The sequence below is a fragment of the Lampris incognitus genome, chromosome 16 (genome assembly GCF_029633865.1).
Source record: "Lampris incognitus isolate fLamInc1 chromosome 16, fLamInc1.hap2, whole genome shotgun sequence".
Taxonomy (NCBI): domain Eukaryota; kingdom Metazoa; phylum Chordata; class Actinopteri; order Lampriformes; family Lampridae; genus Lampris; species Lampris incognitus.
The window spans coordinates 35,332,580-35,352,935 of NC_079226.1; the positions used below are offsets into that span (position 1 = coordinate 35,332,580).

At 42.8% G+C, this 20,356-nt stretch overlaps 1 protein-coding gene across 1 annotated transcript in view; it reads left to right on the top strand.

The window, feature by feature from the left end:
* Nucleotides 1-19,943, top strand: part of slc4a11 (solute carrier family 4 member 11) — a 174,017-nt gene extending 154,074 nt beyond the window's left edge. The window contains exons 13-20 of the mRNA XM_056295854.1: nt 512-585; nt 2,623-2,860; nt 3,611-3,717; nt 5,367-5,532; nt 9,398-9,571; nt 13,014-13,209; nt 18,141-18,310; nt 19,458-19,943. Of these exons, the coding sequence (XP_056151829.1) occupies nt 512-585; nt 2,623-2,860; nt 3,611-3,717; nt 5,367-5,532; nt 9,398-9,571; nt 13,014-13,209; nt 18,141-18,310; nt 19,458-19,524 (1,192 nt within the window). The 3' untranslated portion in view covers nt 19,525-19,943. The remainder of the gene's footprint in view (nt 1-511; nt 586-2,622; nt 2,861-3,610; nt 3,718-5,366; nt 5,533-9,397; nt 9,572-13,013; nt 13,210-18,140; nt 18,311-19,457) is intronic.
* The last annotated feature ends 413 nt before the right edge of the window (nt 19,944-20,356 follow it).

Below are 20,356 nucleotides of genomic sequence, written 5' to 3' on the forward strand. Positions count from 1 at the left end.
TGAGTGACCAGTTAATCAATCAATCAATCAATCAATCAATCAATCAATCAATCAATCAATCAATCAATCAATCAATCAATCAACCAACCAACTAACAAACCTACCTACCTATACATTTGATAGATAGATAGATAGATAGATAGAGAAATAGATAGATAGATAGATAGATAGATAGATAGATAGATAGATAGATAGATAGATAGATAGATAGATAGATAGATAGGCAGGTGCCTATCTATCTGTCTGTCTGTCTGTCAGACTCATAACCAAGGGAAGTCATTGAGATTGTAGGTTCTTCTTCATCATATAAACTTTGGCTGTTTTTCCTCTGACAGCAGAAGGGACTATGTGGGCCTTGGGATGGATTGATGACCAGTCCACTGTGTTTCTCTGCCCTCCACGCAATACCTGCTGTGGTGGGCTCAGGCCCACCGTGACCTTGGAAGCAAATGTTGAATGGATGGATGGACATATACTCTCTCATGTCTCTGATTTGGTTGTGTTTTCCCAGATCGACAGAAGAAGTGATTGCTCTGTTCATTTCAATTGCATTTGTGGTTGATGCAGTCAAAGGAACAATCAAAAGTAAGTGTGGTACACCCATCTCAATTCTACAAAAGTGATGCTTTACCATTTTCGAAATGGATTCAAATGAATTCTTTATGAGTATGTTAGAGTAAATAGTCAAAGCCTGTTCAAATATTGGAAACCATTTTTAAAAGCCATTAGCTTTTTTCACACTTACATAATAACATTGACAGATTTAGCAGATGCTTTTGCACAGTAATGAGTTACTTTTGTAATTGCTAATTCAACATCTTTCCTGTGGACGACAGTTGAAAATTAGCTGTTTGGCTAACAACGGCACAGTTACAGTAATGTTAATTACTGTGCACTGCCCCTGTAAAATTAAAATCCTAAAATAAACGCATACAATTTTTGCAATGTTTTTAGTCTCCTATACAACAGTATTTCTCCTGTGAATTTTACCTGGTTTGTCACAGAAAGTTGAATCAGTTCATCTGGACACAACGTTTAAGGGAGAAATGTTTCATCACTCATCTAAGTGACCTCTTTAGTCTCAATGGACTGCAGGTATCCCCACCCTTATAAACCATACAGTGGCATAACGACTGAAACCAAATTGCCGTGACCATTAACTAGAGTTTCAATGGCTGTGTGTACTAATCACAGATGGTCGGGGAATAGTTGCAATCACAGCAGTGTAAGGTGGTGACAGATGTACTCTTAGTCCCTTCCCCTCAGTTCAGGGATGGTCGTTCCCTCTTAACATAGATGGACTCTTTGACTCCCCATTCAAACCAGCATTCCTCCCTATCAAGGATCTGAGCATCCTCATCCATGAAAGAGTGGGATGATGGTAATGATGGTGGATGAAGGATGATGGTGTTATTGTTCTTATGAAGACTCATGAGTGAAAAATGACAGAATAGACTTTTTAGACTGTGAAGTTGCAATTGGTGATGGGGGTCATTTGATTTTTGATGTTTACCGTAAACCAACACATACTGATCAGTACTTAGTTTGACTTTCATCATCCACTGGAGCACAAACTAGGAGTAATCGGGACGCTGTACCATCGAGCTGACAACGTCCCCACCGACACAGCAGCCGGGGAAGGGGAGAAACCCCACATTAAACAGGCCCTGGTTAAGTGTGGTTAGCGTAACTGGGTGTTTAGCAAAGCCAGGAAGATGCCCAAACAGTGCACCAGCCGATCAAAGAGAGGAGGACAACAGCTGCTGCCTAAGCATAAACCAGTGGTGATTCAGTATGTGGCAGGAGTGTCGGAACTGTTGAGACTCGTATTTTCCAAACACTGCATCTCAGTTGCTTTCAAACCCCAAAACACGCTGCGTCAGAAATTGGTCCACCCCAAGGATGAGGTCCCCATGCACAAACAGAGCAATATAGTGTACGCTGTTAAATGCAAGGAGGATTGCCGTGACTTGTACATTGGGGAAACCAAATGTGTGCTGGCCAAGAGGATGGCACAACACAGAAGAGCTAACACGTCAGGCCTGGACTCCACAGTCTACACCATCTACAGGCCAGTGGCCACTCTTTCAGGGATGAGGATGTGTACATCCATGATAGGGAGGAACGCTGGTTTGAATGGGGAGTCAAAGGCCATCTGTGTGAAGAGGGAACGACCATCCCTGAACCGGGGGGCTAAGAGTACATATGTCGTCATCTTACAATGCTGTGATTACAACTATGCCCCAGTCCTCTGTGAATAGTACACATGGCCATACCACTGTATTGTTTATAAGGGTGGGGATACCTGCAGTCAGTTGAGACTGAAGAGGTCACTTATATGAGTGATGAAACGTTTCTCCCAGTAAACGTAATGTCCAGATGAACTGATTCAACTTTCTGGGATTTCCTTACCTAGTTTATTGAGCATGCATTGAGACATTTTTTTCTGGTTTGGTTTGAAATCAATGCTTAAGATATTTTTTCCAGGTAGGGATATCTTGTAGGTAGGGTGACCCCCTCAGATCTAATCGAATGCTAGGGAAAGCGGTGCCATACGGAGGCTTACTTTATAGTTTTCAGAGGATTGCTTGCCCACTAAAAATTGCATTTATTGGATTCCAGTATTTCACAGGTATTACCACAGCCCAACACTGTCTAATGGGAGCATAGAGGCCTTCAATCAGCTACATGGCAGGGGGGGCCTGCCAGGTGCCAACGGGAGTGAATTGGTGGCAGGGTTGGCGCGCAGCGCCTTCCCAGAATCCCTCATCCAATGCACCCGTGAGAGGCCTCTCCTCTGCCTCCTGCTCATGCTGGGGACATTATGGATGGGCTACACCCTCTACCAGTTTAAGAGGAGGTACACGTTGCACTGCGGCACTGCAGCACTCTTTAGATAAATCACTCAAAGTTTTAAAATCGCGTCAGGATGGAGGCACTGCCTTTTAGGAGGAATAACGCTGAGTCAGGTGCTTTAGTCCAGAGCTTGTGTGTAGTCAAGGAGCCCACTGTGAATTGTCCAGACTGACTCTAATAGAGCTACCCATTTTGTGTCAAAACTCCTTTTCTGGCCTGTGATTTAATAACCATTAATATTCTACCTCTGACTGCCCTGGGGTAATCAAATCAACCTCCAAGTCCAATTCAATTGTGTAAACAAAGCTGGACTGAGGTAATTAAACAGTTTCAGGCGTGCAGCTATTGTCCTTGTCTTGTCCACAGTGATTATATTTCACTATTTGTCTATGTCCGCTTCCTCCCTTTCTTCTCTTGTTCTCTCTCTCTCTCTCTCTCTCTCTCTCTCTCTCTCTCTCTCTCTCTGTGTGTCTTGCTGTTTGCAACTTCAAATTGATGGAAAATCTGGAAAGTTTTTGCAGTGTGGTGTTACAAAAATGTGCTTTGCTGTATTGTTGATGATGAGCTGATCTTTGTGAGTGTAGTGAGATGATTTAGATTCTGTGACTCTTGTGTTACTGACCATGTTGATTTTTATCCTGCTTATTGTGTTGTGACTTTTTTGTAATTTTTATTAAAGTATTGTTGAAAATCAAATCTCTCTCTCTCTCTCTCTCTCTCTCTCTCTCTCTCTCTCTGTCTTTCTCTCTCTCAGTCCGTTCCTGCATGCCAAAGTAAGGGAGGTGTTGTCAGACTGCGCTCTACCAATCTCTGTGCTAATGTTCTCCTTCATTGGCTCTTACCTGTTCAACGACATTGAGCGCAAGTATCCTCATTTCTTTCATGGTAGAGTCAGGGTAGCTGAATTTTAGTTCATCCAGTAAAAGTGAACCGGAAACTAATCATACTCATATTTAAAACGTGAGTTACTGGGATATTGGTAATGTGACTGGGGTTTTCTGGTCCAGTCATATTGTATTATACTCTGGAGTTGTTGACTGGGTTACCCTAACAATGCAGGTATTTACACAACATATATGGGGAAAGGCTATGCTATGAGAAGAGCAGTCACCTGCCTCAACAGCAACCATTGTAGCGTCCTGGAGCAAGGTATTTAACCTGCTAGCTGCTCTAGGAGAGCTCCTCAGTGACCAATGGTAGAACATTGTGGATCGTGGAGCCGTCTGATTGTGAAGCTGGGTGGTACTGGAAAAGACTGGCATTGACAGCTTTTCCTGAATATATAAACTTTTATATAGTATTACAATTAATGTTAGTAGTAGTAGCATTGGTAGTAATAATAATGACGATGATGATAATAGTAATAATAATTAATGAGCATATAACACGTTCCAAAGCAACATTTCCAAATACTCGTTAATACTTAATTTGATACACCCATGAAACTAAAGAAGTGCAAATGATTAAATGACAATTTAAGTCAAGAAAACCAAATACAAATACCAAGAGGAATGTTTGATAGTGGGGCTGGTGTCGCCATCCAGTGTACTTGTCAGGATCGAACCTAGGTCTCTTGTCACAATCCCCTTAATTAACCCACCTGCTCTTATTTGGTGGTGGTAGTTCCTTTTCTTACCTCCTGATGAAGGCTGTGGTCCCAAACATGTTGGATTTAAAAAAAAAAATTTTTTAAGAATATATTTATATCCTGTATTGCCCCCCCCCCCATTGAATCCCCATTTGTTGTTGTCAAGGGAGCAGTTCTTTTCCAGGGCTCCACACAGCAACCAAGACAAGTACCCAAACCCTCAACTAAAATGTATAATTTATCAGTCCTAAGCCTTATTTACATTTTCTCAGTTTTCAGACAGGAAGCCATAATAATAATAATAATAATAGTAAATTAAACGTATATAGCTCTTTTCTAACACTCAAAGTCGCTTTATAAGATACCAAATGAGTCATTGTAAGTTATGCCAGATATTATTTGCATCGAAATTTCTTGATTGTCATTCAATTTAAGAACATTTTGATGCACTAGTGAAAACCAGTAGCGCCAACAGAAAATTTTGAATTAGGTGGCCAAAAAGAGGCCAGGGATTTTTTTGGGGAGCTGCACCTAAATTGTTCTTAGGAATTGGAATATATTCTTAACAATACAATTGCAGCATAGTTGTGCAATAAAGAGATGAGCCATAGTATTGTCAAATTATGCAAATGATTATTTGGACAAGATAGAATAAGAAACCTGTTACTCGTTAATTCCACCAGTGAAATCAGATGGTGTTTTGACTGGCTGGAATGAAAAACCTGCACACATGACTGCTGATGATACATGTTTGGAGACCACAAACCCAATGGTGGCTATTAGCTTTTTACTATAATTATGCAATACTTGATGCCACATATATTGAGTAAGGGTCCCAATTTCAAAATGCTGGGTATGTAATTTTAGAACAAAACTGAAGTGTAAGTTATAATTTTGATGCTGTTCTTTTTTTCCCCAATAGTTCCAGTGTTCAAAGTTCATGACAGGCCCATCTTCAACCTGGCTCCATTTGAACGACTATCAGCCATGAATGTGGTCAGTGCCATGGGCCTTGGCTTCCTCCTGGCCCTCCTTATCTTCATCGACCAGAACATTGTTGTCTCGCTGACCAACGCACCAGAGAACAGGTAGGGTCAAAGGTTACCAGAAAGAGATCAACCTGTTAGTGATTTCGTCATCAGTGTTTCAAGGTACAATAAGAGAACAAAGAAACTATTTTGTAACTCACAGACCCAGTGTGGTAAGATTTTGCCCCAGGGAGTTTTGATTCGGCTAAACCTAACAGCTGTTAGGGTTGTAACCGTAAACAGCAGGAAGAGTGCAACCTCTGATTTAAACATATCTCATTATTCTTTCTCTATGCTACGTTCTATTGTGTTGTAATTTCTTATCATAGATTCAAAGTTCCTTCACCACGAGGGAAAGGACTGGCATTTGAGAGGATCTCAAATAGAATAGAAACGCAATTTCATTAAGGGCCACACTGGGAAATGAAAATCAAATCAAGCGCCAGGCATATATACTTTATTGGCATGCTTTTATTCAATTGAAAAAATAAGATATCTTGGTTATATTGTTGCATGTCCTATAGAGCCTTCTCAAATACAATTTGGTCCACATAAAGCCTTAAAAAAGTCATCAATGCTTAGCCACCATAGTCAAGCAAAATAATGCATTCTGATTACATTTTTAAAAGTAGGCTACCATACAGCCAACTCACAACAATCTGTTTTACAGGCCTGGTTTAAAAGCAAAATACTGAATTTTGTTCTTGCCCATATTTCTACAAGTCTCACGTAAACTGTTTCACGGGGCTGAATATGACAATTCAGTGGTTGTGTGGGGCATTTCATGAAAAAATAAAAGTAAAAAGATCTTTAATCATGTAGTTTACATGTCCCATACAGCCCAGCCCTCTGGCATGCAGTCAGCTGCACATAAAGCCCTAAAAATTACAAATAAACATGTCAGTCAAGCAAAACTCATATGCAGCCTATTTCACAGACATAAATATGATGCATCAATCTTGTCATACTCTTTAGCCACATAGATTGGCCCATTTCCAGCCACCAGACACCTGACATTCTTTAATATAAGGTCATCAGTGCTTGGTTTAAAGTCCTGAGCTGCTTGCTATCCACTTTCAGAATGGAGGCAAGATCTGTGAGGATTTGTTGAACTTCATCACCGAGAACATTTTCTCGCACAAATAAGTGCTTCGTAACATGCTCAGGACACGAATGGCGGAGCTGCGTTATGTCACTTATAAAAGCCAAGTCACATAACCAACCAACCATCTTCAATCTCGGCCAGGGCTTTCCCCTTCCTAGTCATGCTTGCAGCTTGCCTTGCAGGTGCAGTGGAGGCGCAGCCGTCTGTTTGGTTTGACACGCGCATGGGAAGAGCGTTGTTGTGCAGACCACAGCTACAACTAGGTGGGCCAAAATGTATTGAGACCCTAAATTGACATGCAGGCTGGATCAGAATTTGCGAGGCGCTGGATTTGGCCCACAGGCTTTGAGTTTGACACATGTGGAATAGAAAAAAACCAATAAGCTTACAAACATGACCAAAAGAATGTTTGCCTGACTGCCACTTCCCAGAGGCCATTGTCACACTGGGAGCCTGTATGGTGTCCTCCTGTCCGTTGGTGGAACTGCTGAACTAACAGCTCGTTATCGCTACATGGGGATATATATATATATATATATATATATATATATATATATATATATATATATATATATATATGTGTGTGTGTGTGTGTGTGTGTGTGTATATATGTATGTATGTATGTATATGTAGTATATAGGTTTTTTTCGCATTTTGCTCATACATGAGTGGAAATGTCAATTATGATACATTGTTGGTATTCTGTTATTGAGTAATGCCACCACTTTTTTTTAAACCACCTGCTTGCCTTGGAAACTGGAAATTTGCTGGTGTCGAAGAGTGGGCAGATTTATTGATCCAGAAACTCGACACATGACACATTTCCCTGGTCTGAGTGCTCAGAGGAGGCAGCTCAGAGCAGAAATACAGCACAGGGCTTTGACCTGGTATTATTTTAATTTGTGTCGGCCAGACTCATTTGGAGCTCAGCTGTCCTTCACAAAAACAACATCAACCAACCCAAATGTGAAAACATACGGTGTGCGAATTTCACCCTTCTAGATTAATTGAGCACAGACTACCGGAAGGGCCAATAAAATGTCTATTTTGCAAAATGATTGTCTGACTGTCAAGCAAACTTCCAGCAAAACAGGATCAAACAACAGTGCTATTTTTGGAATAGTTTAGATCTGTGTCTGAGGAGCGGAAAAAACAAAACAAGCTATTTTTACATCGCTTTGTTATATACACTCATGTGATTCAATTTTACTTAATCTATGCATGTAATCAATGCATGCAACATCCAAAATACTTACATTAACCATATGAGGTGAGCCAATTCTGTATTCTCCATCAGAGGACCATAACTGAAAGTACGATGACTGCTGGGATTCTTGTCTTTGCCATTCTCTTTAGATTCTGCTTATTTACAGCATTCTTCTTTCAATTATTTTCAGTATTCTCATTTTTATTAAGTTTTCTTTTTATAATCACTCTGCTCCTGCATTTATCATTGTGTACCAGCCATTAATCAGGGCTGGGGTCAATTCACTATCAAACCAGCTGATTCAAGAAAAGAAAAAAAACAAAGAAAAAAAAAACCCAAAACAAGATCATATATCCTTCCTTGAGTTAAACAAAAATGACCCTGTGGTTTCAACGGCACATTGACTAGTCAAAAGGCTTGCTTTACACAGTGGCAGTCATGGGCATCACCATCAATTGCTCACCCTGACACCCCCCCGCCCTTTTGTGACAAAATTGAATCATCCCCAATGCATACACATACACATGCATGCAACACACACACACACACACACACACACACATTACATTACAGATGCTTTTATCCAAAGCGACTTACAATAATTGCATTTATCGTAGGAAATCAGGAGAACTACTAGTCATCAGAGGTCATATGTGCATCTAAACAAGCATCTAAGAGCAAAACCAGTGCTAAAGTAAAAGTGCAAGAAAGAGATTTTTTTTTTTAATGAGTGAATACAATAAGTGCTAAGAACAAGTAACAGGGTAGTAGTTCTTAAAGAGTTGAGTTTTCAACTTGCGCCGAAAGATGGGCAGCGACTCCGCTGTCCTGACATCAGTGGGGAGTTCATTCCACCACTGTAGGGCCAGGACAGAAAGGAGCCGTGACCGGGTCGATCGGCAGCAAGGGCCTCTGAGCGACAGGGCAACCAGGCGTCCTGAGGCAGCAGAGCGAAGTGGTCGGGGGGGTGTAGGGCTCATGAATGCCACCATTGACCCCTGCAGAGCCTGTAGGAGAAGAGGGGAAGATTCACAGGGGTGGTCTCGTGGTAACATCTGGAGAGAACCTAACATTAGTTTTGTAAAAGGTCGCACATGTTGCTTTGACGCAAAGCAAAGATAAAATAAAGCCGCGGAAGGGCTTTTGTTGCCAGCCACAGTGGCATATTGATCATGTGCCTCTTTCATGAAAAACGCAGTTGGATGCTGACTGAATGTACAAAATCCACTTGATTGTGTGTGTGTGTGTGTGTGCTTGAGGAAGAATGAATGTGTGTGAGGGAGTGTGTGTGGCGGAGTCTTTTCTAGTTGTGTTGAAGGATACAGTTTTCATTAGGAAAATTATGTCCTTTGTATTTCTGTGAGTAATTGTTTATATGTCTACGTGTGTGTGTGTAGTGTGTGAGCTGCCATGTGTGGATATTTATGAATTTTACTACATGCAAATGCTAATTATGTGTCTTTTGTTGTGTTTGTCTGTGCATTTGTGTGTATGTGTGTGGTTTTTTTTCCATGTTTGTGTGGCTGTGCATTTGTCTACTTGTGTTGCATGCGTGTGTGTGTGTGTGTGTGTATGCACATCTGTGCCTTCGTGCCTTCCCTTGTGATAATCAGGCTCCTGAAGGGGACAGCGTATCACTGGGACCTCATGCTCTCCGGCCTCATCAACATACTAATGTCCGTACTGGGGTTGCCTTGGATGCATGCAGCCTTCCCCCACTCCACCCTCCATGTTCGCCAGTTGGCCTTCGTGGAGCAACGCGTGGAAGGTGGCCACCTCTACGAGACGTGAGTCAAAACCAGAGCGGCTCCTCCACGGGCGCCAAACCCACTGCTCAGCAAAAGGGATTGTTTGGTTTCCGGGGTATTTACGATGTGTCTTTCTTACATCTACATATATCTGTAGTCTAACGCCATAGAAGAAGACAGTTATGAGTATTACGGGAAAATAATTCAAAACCATAGTCTAATTTTCAGGCTTTTGCATGTACTTATAGGGACACCCAAGCTGGCAGTAACATGGGAATTCAAACCGGAAATCCCTGTGTTGGTAGACAAAGGAATAGACCGCTACGTTACCTGGACGCCCCAAAAAAGAAAAGTTTTAATATGAGATTTAAAAGAAGCCAGACACTTAGTTTGTCTTAGTTCACCAGGAAGAGCGTTCCATAGTGTGGGGGCTCTAACAGCAAAAGCCCGATCACCCTTTCTAACAAACCGAGACCTGGGAATAACCGGCAGGGCTCCATCTGCAGATGTTAATGGTCAAGGGAGCATATACCAAGTCAATAAAGCACAAATGTATGAAGGAGCAAGACCATTTAAAGCCTTTCCTTTTCAGGAAATTTGGCATTCAATTTCACTGCTACACAGATGACACCCAGCTTTATCTATCCACCAAACCTACCTCCACTCTTCCGCCCACTTCCCTTTCTGACTGCTTACTAGAAATTAAATCCTGGTTTTCATACCACTTCCTCAAACTTAATAGTGATAAATCTGAGGTCCTCCTAGTTGGCACTAAATCTACTTTGGCAAAAACTGATAGTTTTTCTGTTATTATTGAAATTTCTATAGTTCACCCATCGCCTCAGGTTAAGAGTCTGGGTGTCATCCTCGACAGCACATTATCTTTTGAAGCCCACATCAACAATGTTACTTGGTCTGCATACTTCCACCTGGTGTTGGTGTGGTAAGAGTATAATAAGCTAAGAGCTGAGCTCTTGATGCCACTCCAAGTCTCTAACCATAATCCTGGAACTGCTTGGGTACAGGATTAAGAACACAAGTCACCAACAGTTCCCTCCATTGAATAGAAGGCTGGAAGTCAAGATGAAAGCAGCACAGAGAGATGTTAGCCAGTTAACAGAGGTGCAGAAAGGTGAGATGAAAGACATGCCCTGGGTGAAGAAGTACAGCAAGATGTCCGTAAGTGAGGCCATGGAAACTGCCAAATAAAGTCTCACTGCTCTGGCCGCCAGGCTGAAGAGATACACCAGAGAAGCAGAATCCAAACGAGTAAATAACCTGTTCCTCAAAGTACCACCCAAAGTTTACGCCCAGCTGCAGAGTAACAAGGGAACAACATCAGACCCACTCAGAGCAGAGACCAAGCGATACTTGAAGGATATATGGGAAAAGGAGGCACCACTCAACACCAATTCCCAGTGGCTGGTGGACCTAAGAGCAGACCACAGCAATATCCCAGAACAAGAACTAGTTATCATCACAGTGGCCTTTATCCAACGAGTCTCAAACATGAAGAGCTGGATTGCGCCAGGCCCTGGCTTGATTAACACCTTCTGGCTGAAGAAGCTAACAGCACTCCATGAATGCCTGGCGACACAGATGAACCAGCTGCTAACATCAGGGTCTCACCCTGAATGACTAACACAGGGGAGAACAATACTGATCTGAAGATGTTGTAGATGTTGTACCCCACAAGGGTACAACGTCTACAGACTACCGGCCAATAACTTGTCTTTCCACAACATGGAAGATCCTGTCAGGCATCATAGTCAATACATGAATGAAACTCAGAAAGTAATTGGGAACAACATCAGAGGGTCAAATCATCAGCTACTGGTTGATAGAGCAACCACCCAAGACTCTTAAGACCAGACAGACCAACCTGAGCACGGCTTGGATTGACTACAAGAAAGCCTACGGTTCAATGCCCCACACAGGGTTACTGGAGTGCTTGGCACTATTCAAAGCCAACAGGACACTCACTAATAGCCTTCATCAAGAACTCAGTGCGGCAGTGGAAAACAACAGTAGAAACCAACTCAAAGACAATCACACAGGTAACCATCAAATGTGGCATATACCACGGTGATGCACTGTCCCCGCTGCTGTTCTGCATAGGCCTGAACCCCCTCAGTCCAATCATCACAAAGAATGGATATGGATACAGGTTCAGAAGTGGAGTTACCATCAGCTACCTCATATACGTACATGGATGACGTGAAGCTGTATCAAGCCAGGGATGGGCGAGACGTTGATTCGCTGATCCACCTCACCAGGATCTAACAGCGACAACATCGGGATTTCATTCACACTAGATAAGTGCGGTGGAATGGTGGCAAAAAGAGGAAAGTTGGTGAGCACTGAAGGGGTTGAATTACCAGATGGCAGATTAACAGACATACTGGGCAGTTACAATTACCTGGGTATTCCACAAGCAAATGGAAACCACGAGGAGGCAGCAAGGAGGTCAGCTATAGCCAGATAACTCCAGAGGTATTTGTAGGTCCTGAGGAGCCAGCTCAATGGAAAGAATAAGATCCAAGCCATCAGTACATATGCCATATCATTTATCAGATATCAAGCTGGAATAATAAGCTGCCCCGAAGGGGAGATAAAGGCCACAGATATCAGGACATGGAAACACAATGAATGACAGGCTGTGGTGAATTATTTCCATAAGTTCATTAAGTGCTGCAACAAATATACAGTGGTGGGCTGTCAGGGCCATCAGGACCTTCTCTGCTGGCCCTGTCAAATCAAAGATGGAAGATCATCTGTCTTGTTGGTGTTGATCCAGAAGTGAATATAGCGTGTGATAGTATATTTTGTATGTGGCAGATTTTGCTTTAGCAACCTCAGTATGAGAAACGTGTGGAGGGGGGGGGTAGTTCATTACTAATGGCCCTGGCTGGAACCCCATGGTACGCTACTGCAAATAAATAAATATATAAATATGCGCAACGCTCGGAATAGGCTTGTACTGCTATGGATTAAAGTTTTTTCCTACTATATATGTATGACACAAATAAAAAAAACAACCAAGCAATCCCTGTAATGGTCTTTCCACCAGGCATATTCACGCCCACTCTAATTGTGTGTAACAGGCCATCATGCTCTTCCCCAATTGCATGATTACCATATAGCTGGCCTTGTCTCCTATTCAGGTGAAGGGGGTGAAGTATTTCTCAGGAATAGGGAGAGTGTTAGAATCGTTATTTCTATGACGTAGAAGCATACAACATTACAGGGTTTGCGTGGAAACAAATTGTCAGGTGTGTTGAATGTAGATTAATTTATCTAGGAGAGGCCAGGGCAGAGGCATATTTACATCTAAACCCACATCATGATACTGGCTCCCCAATGCAATAAAGATCACAAAAGATTAAAGTTTTTATTTTTTCCATTATGCTGTGTAAATCAGTTATGCTTATGTGTGCGTGCGTGCGTGCGTGTGTGTGTGTGTCTATTTGCATCTCTTCAGTATTGTCCAGGTGAAGGAGACCAGGCTGACCTCCCTAGCGGCGAACATCTTCATTGGCGTGTCCGTCCTGCTGCTGCCAGTCCCCCTGCAGTGGATCCCCAAGCCCGTCCTCTACGGTCTGTTCCTTTACATAGCCCTCACCTCCATTGACGGAAACCAGATGTGCGACCGCATGGCTCTGCTTCTCAAAGAGCAGGTGAGTAGGCCCCACATTGTCTCATTTGTGGACTGTGCAAACCTGTAAATGGGTAAAATATGTACTACTACTTTCGGGTGTTCCCATTAGGAGTCGCCATAGCAGATCATCTGTTTCCATCTCTTCCCGTCCTCTGCATCTTCCTCTGTCACACCAGCCAGCTGCATGTCCTCACCACATCCATAAACCTCCTCTGGCCTTCCTCTTTTCCTCTTCCATATTCAGCATCCTTCTCCCAATATACCCAGCATCTCTCCTCCGCACATGTCCAAACCATCTCAATCTTGCCTCTCTTACTTTGTCTCCAAACTGTCCAACCTGAGCTGTGCTTCTAATATACTCGTTCCTAATCCTGGCCTTCTTTGTCACTCCCAATGAAAATCTTAATATCTTCAGCTCTGCCACCTCCAGCTCCGCCTCCTGTCTTTTCGTCAGTGCTGCTGTCTCCAAACCATACAACATAGCTGGTCTCACTACCATCTTGTAAACCTTCCCTTTAACTCTTGCTGGTACCCTTCTGTCGCAGATCACTCCTGACACTCCTCTCCACCCACTGCACTCTGCCTGCACTCTCTTCTTCACATCTCTTCTTCACTCCCCATTACTTTGAACAGTTGACCCCAAGTATTTAAACTCATATGTCTTCATCTCCTCTACTCCTTGCATCCTCACCATTCTGCTGTCCTCCCTCTCGTTTACACATATGTATTCCTTCTTGCTTCTGCTGACTTTGATTCCTCTCCTCTCCAGTGCATACCTCCACCTCTCCAGGCTCTCCTCAACCTGCACCCTACTCTCGCTATAGATCACAATGTCATTCGTGAACATCATAGTCCACGGAGCCTCCTGCCTGATCTCGTCTGTCAACTGTGCATCATCATTGCAAACAAGAAAGGGCTCAGAGCCGATCCTTGATGTAATCCCACCTCCACCTTGAACCCATCTGTCATTCCAACCGCACACCTCACCACTGTCACACTGCCCTCATACATATCCTGTATCACTCCTACATACTTCTCTGCAACTCCCGATTTCCTCACACAATACCACACCTCCTCTCTTGGCACCCTGTCATATGCTTTCTCTAAATCCACAAAGACACAATGTAACTCCCTCTGGCCTTCTCTATACTTCTCTATCAACATTCTCAAATCAAACATCGCATCTGTGGTGCTCTTTCATGGCATGAAACCATACTACTACTCGCTAATCATCACCTCTCCTCTTAACCTAGCTTCCATTACTCTTTCCCATATCTTCATGCTGTGGCTGATCACCTTTATACCTCTGTAGTTACTACAGCTCTGCACATCGCCCTTATTCTTGAAAATCGGTACCAATATGCTTCTTCTCCATTCCTCAGGCATCCTCTCAGTTTCCAAAATTATGTTAAACAGTCTAGTTAAAAACTCCACTGCCATCTCTCCTAAATACCTCCATGCCTCCACAGGTATGTCATCTGGGCCAACTGCCTTTCCACTCTTCATCCTCTTCATAGCTGCCCTCACTTCGTCTTTGCTAATCCACCGTACTTTCTGATTCACTATCCCCACATAATCCAACCTTCTTTCTCTCTCATTTTCTTCATTCATCAGCCCCTCAAAAGAACTCCTTCCTTCTCAACACACTCTCCTCGCTTGACGGCACATTTCAGTCTCTGTCCTTGATCACCCTAACCTGCTGCACATCTTGCCCAGCTCGGTCCCTCTGTCTAGCCAATCGGTACAAGTCCTTTTCTCCTTCCTTAGTGTGTAACCTCTCATACAACTCACCATATGTCTTTTCCTTTGCCTTCTCCACCTCTCTCTTCACTTTATCCCGTATCTCCTTGTACGCTTGTCTACCTTCATCTCTCTGACTATCCCACTTCTTTTTTGCCAATCTCTCCCTCTATAGACTTTGTTGTACTTCCTCATTCCGCCACCAAGTCTCCTTATCTTCCTTCCTCTGTCCAGATGACGCACCATGTACCTTCCTAGCTGTCTCCCTCCCTACTTCTTCACTACCACCCATTGCTTGTCTTAACTCCTCCCTGAACTCTACACAACGGTCTTCCTTCTTCTACTTCCACCATTTGATCCTTCACTCTCTTCCTCTTCCTTGGTCTTCAAAGTCATCCTACAGACCACTATCCGATGCTGCCTAGCTACGTTCTCCTTTGGCACCACCTTGAAGTCTCCAATCCCTTTCAGATCGCGCCGTCTATATATAGTCCATCTGTGTGCACTTTCCTCCACTCTTATATGTCACCCTGTGTTACTCCGTCTTCTTGAAATATGTATTTACCACAGCCATTTCCATCCTTTTCGCAAAATCCACCACCACCTGTCTTTCCACATTCTTCTCCTTGACACCATACTTGCCCATCATCTTTTTATCACCTCTGTTCCCTTCATCAACATGTCCATTGAAGTCCGCTCCAATCAGCACTCTGTCCCCCTTGGGTACACTCTCTGCCACTTCATCCAACTCACTCCAGAATTCTTCTTTCTCTTCAATCTCACACCCAACTTGCGGGGCATATGCGCTGCTAACATTCATCAATACACCTTCGATTTCCAGCTTCTTTCTCATCACTCTGTTTGACACTCTCTTCACCTCCAACACACTCTTGAAATACTCTTCCTTCAGAATTACCCCTACCCCATTTCTCCTCCCATTCACACCATGGTAGAAGAGTTTTAACCCACCTCTGATGCTCCTGGCCTTACTCCCCTTCCACCTGCTCTCTTGCACACACAGTAGATCTACCTCTCTTATCTCCATCATATCAGCCAGCTCTCTTGTCTTTACCAGTCATAGTGCCAACATTCAAAGTTCTGACTCTCACCTCCACACTCTTACCATTCCTCCTCTCTCGCTGCCTCTGGACATGCCTTCCCCCTCTCTTTCTCCTTCACCCAACAGTAGCGTAGTTTCCACTGGCACCCTGCTGGCTAACAGTACCAGTGGCGGTTGTTGGTAACCTGGGCCTCGACCGATTCGGTATGGAAATCTGATTTATGATCTGCATATTTGATTTGGCAACAGTTTTATGCTGGATGCCGTTCCTGAAACAACCCTCCCCATTTATATCCGGGCTTGGGATTGGCACTAAGAATGCACTGGCTTATGCATCCTCAGTGGCTGGGTTCAAATAAATAAATAAATGGGTGAAATATGAGTGAGTGAAACATGTGTTAATTCTTATGTAATTATAGCTTTGTGTGTGTCTGTATGCAAGAAAGGTGTGTGTGTGTGTTTGGGGGGGGGGTGCTTATTTGATCTGCAAGGGGGGGCCTTGCAGATCAAACAGTTGACTGGGTGACCAAAACGGGTCAACCAGTCCTGGGCCCAATAATGTAAGCAGAAAAAGAAGTGTTTGTTTTATCTACCTGGATTACCAGATGGGTTGAGTTTGACACATCGGGAGATTTCACATAGTGGCAGATAAGTTATCAGTTACAGAAATGGTATATTGACTCAGATGAATCACCTATGATTGTCTAAAGTTTCTGAGGTTCAGTGTTGTCCTCTGTGGCAAACTCCACCCACGCCGGACTGGAGCAATTTCAAACAGCACTAAAAAGTCTGTGCTTCTTGCCTGGAAACAAGACATTGTGGTTAATATATTGTTGGATACTTGTATTGTGGCTCCACATGTACCTGTCCTGACCAAAAGATATTACTTCTCTCCTCCACTCTTTGACCCTTATAGCCTACTCACTGTCTCAACCCTCTAAAGACTCCAAGAGGTATAAAAAGGCAAGAGACTATATGCTTGATATTGAAAACAAAAAACACTTCGAAGACCATTTCAAGACCTCCATTTTCTATTCCTGCCTCCTCACCAGCTCACCAAGATCAGAGGTCCTACATATTGCAATAAATAAAGCACGGCACCAACATTGCTAGGATTTGGGCCTCCATTTGTTCTGGACCCACCAATACTAAGAAATAAATGAATAAAATCTTTCATGACTTTATGGCACTTTGGATTTAATTGCTAGTTTTTGCTTTCTTACAATGATGATTCTAGGATGATAAAACATGACAGATGTGGTGAAGAGAGAGGATGACATACAGAATAGCCCCCTGATGTTGCAATAAAGCCATTGCTTTTTGAGCCAGTGGGACTACAAAGAGAGCATTTTCTTCATTTCGAAGTGGTTTTGCTTGTAGTGAGAAACTCAGTGTCCTGCTGGCTGGCAGGGGACTCAGTTGCAGACCAGAGTCGGATGATGACTCAAAACGTTAAAAAATTAATGTTGCGCAAACATCCAAAAACAGCAGACAAAATGTGGTCTATATTAAAGGCAGGGTTGATGATAATCAGAAAAGCAGACAAGTCCAAAAACAGTGGCAAAAGCAAAGCCAAAAAACAGGCCAAGCACATTATCAAAAAAATAAGAGTACAGAACAGGCTAGAATGATGCTGACAAACACACTGCATGGACTGGAGTTAAATAGACCGGTAACGAAAATGAAACAGGTGCACAGGTGAAAGCTGATAGGTTAGTAGATATATGTCAATGAGTAATGGCTGAGAAAACAGGAAGCGGAGCGGAAGGCGGAGTTTGGGACATGCTGGACCCAGACTGGAACACACAAAAAACATACAGGGAGACAGAAAAGGGAGCACAATTCAGAAAGGACAGGCAGGAGTCATGACACAGTAGTTTACTTTCTTTCCATCAACCTAATTTTACATGAATTTTGACAATGAAAATAAGAAACGTATGCTATAGTATCTAAAAGAAAATGAAATAGTTGATGTGCTAATAAAGAGATTCACATTTTAACTAATGTGCAGAAAACATAGGAGAAATGGATTTGGACAAATTGCGTCCCATCTCAGACCAGGATGGGTACATGTGCGTTTACTTCCCCCATACATCATGCCTAGGTTCTCTCAGACAACTCCTCTCACCTCTTATCATCCTTCACTGCAGACATCTTACCCGCCCACCCACTACATCCGCAAAGTGCCCCAGAGGAAGATCCACTACTTCACCTTCCTGCAGATGATGCAGCTGCTGATTCTCTGCACGTTCGGCATGTACCCGATACCTTATATGAAGATGATCTTCCCCCTCCTCATGATCCTGCTTATCCCAATCAGGTACTAACAATTTCACAAATTGGAAGAAATCTGCAAATAGTGGTTGTCCTCTGCACAATATTCACATATATTGCTCTTTAGAAACCTACTAACATGCAAAGGTATAGATCATGCCAGCATCGGCCTGATTTGGTTTTTAGTACAATATGAGTTAGTCTTTTCAGTACTTGGCTGGTCGTGCAGGCGTGGTGTGGAAGGGTCGCCATGGCACGTGATGTTAAACCAGCTCTGCTGGAATTAACCCATTACTGTCACCACCGGCATTAAGTTATTGCAAAGTGAAAGTGCATATTATTGCTTCAGGTGTTTAAGTTGGGCTGGTAAAGACAGATGGATGCGTGCAACAGTGTGTGTAACGTGGTGATCAGTGTTGTGGCACGTTGGCATTGAATAACAACCTAAACTCAGATAAGTTAGTCTCATGGAAGAGGAGCAGTTTTCACACTTTGAGAGTACACCTTCAGATAGTCCAGCGACACCCTTTAGTGGCGAAAACCAGTAATACTGCTTATCGATGGCTGAGTAAAACACTATGATAAATCTACCAAGTTTTAAAGTGTAGAGAGACCATAACGACACTATAACACACACACTGTCCAGCTGGTAGTGTTTGGATGTGAGAAGCTCTGGATGCATGTCCTGTCCGGTTCATGTCCTTCATCACAGACCACTGCTGTGTTGTTCCTTTGTCCTCTTTTTTTTACTGGTAAAACAAACAGGAAAGCGATGTACGTACCTTGTCAAATAAAGTCTGATACACGGAGGGCACCTCGATTCCTTCCTTGGTCATTTCGTAGAAGCTCTCACGTATACCTGATGACATATTTGTTTTTTCACTTTTTTACAGTTTTCCATTTTCTTTGAGTTTGCTTGATCTTCTCTCTCATTGTTTTATGTCTATTTTGGCTAATCTTATGTTAATTGTAGGTTATATTCAATTTTTGTTTTTATTATATTAGGTACTATAATTTTGCTAGTTTGCAATTGTATTTACTGCCTATTTTATTGCCTTCAATCTTAAAGCACACTGCATAATTGTGAAATATAAGTAAAATTCATTCACTCTTCTTTTTTTTTTTCTTCATCTTATTGACGGTGTAAAATGTAAGAAATACTGATATAAATGCCTTCTCTCTCCCTGGTTTAGGAACAACGTGCTTCCTCATATTATTGAGGCCAAATACTTGGACATAATGGATGCTCAACACATGTAGCTACAGGCGGAGACCAGCTCCCGGTCCGCGTTAAAAAACCCGGGGGGAAAAAACAACAACAACAACAACAACAAAATAAACAGAAAAGGAAAAAAATGAAAAAGGTATTTTTAAATGCAAAACTGAACGAGAGCAAAAAGGAAAAATACTGACTGTTTGACTTTGTATTTGAGAAGAACAATCATTCAGGTGAAGCACTGGAAAGGTGGGATGTTTTGTGATGGAGAGGAAGAGGAAGAGACAGACAGAGACGTCGTCCCCGGCATGGAGCGACCGCATCCCTCCTACCAGGGTTAGGAGCTCTGACACGAGGTGGACTGACCACGGCTCCCTGTTTCTCCTTCATTCCCACCACCTCACATGAGCTGAGTGCCGTAGACCCTTTCATGCCTTCTTTGTTTTTCTTTTTGTTTTGGTCTTCTAACGCTTTACAACGCGCCAGCTCCAACCGCGATGAGCTGCGGTGAAATGTTGTGAACGCACAATGATACTGTGCAGGTGCTTCATGAAAACCTCCCCGAGTCACATTACACTGGCGAGGGAAGGAAAAGACAAGGTAATTACGAGCAGTTGTGCGACTCTTTTTTTACACTGTGTTTACATCGTGTTCTTATGATAACGCATTAAGTGTACCACGTTTTTCCATACAGGCACAGTATCATTGTGCAGTTACAATACTTCTAAAAGTAAATGCCCGGGTTACCGCTGGGATATGGCTGTTGTGAAACAACTTCTTACACTTTGTGAGGAAGCTGTTTGTCATGTCACAAAGTGGGGAAGCGCACATTCCCAAACCTTTCTCGTTTCAGCTACAGTCAGCCTCAAAGAGTGA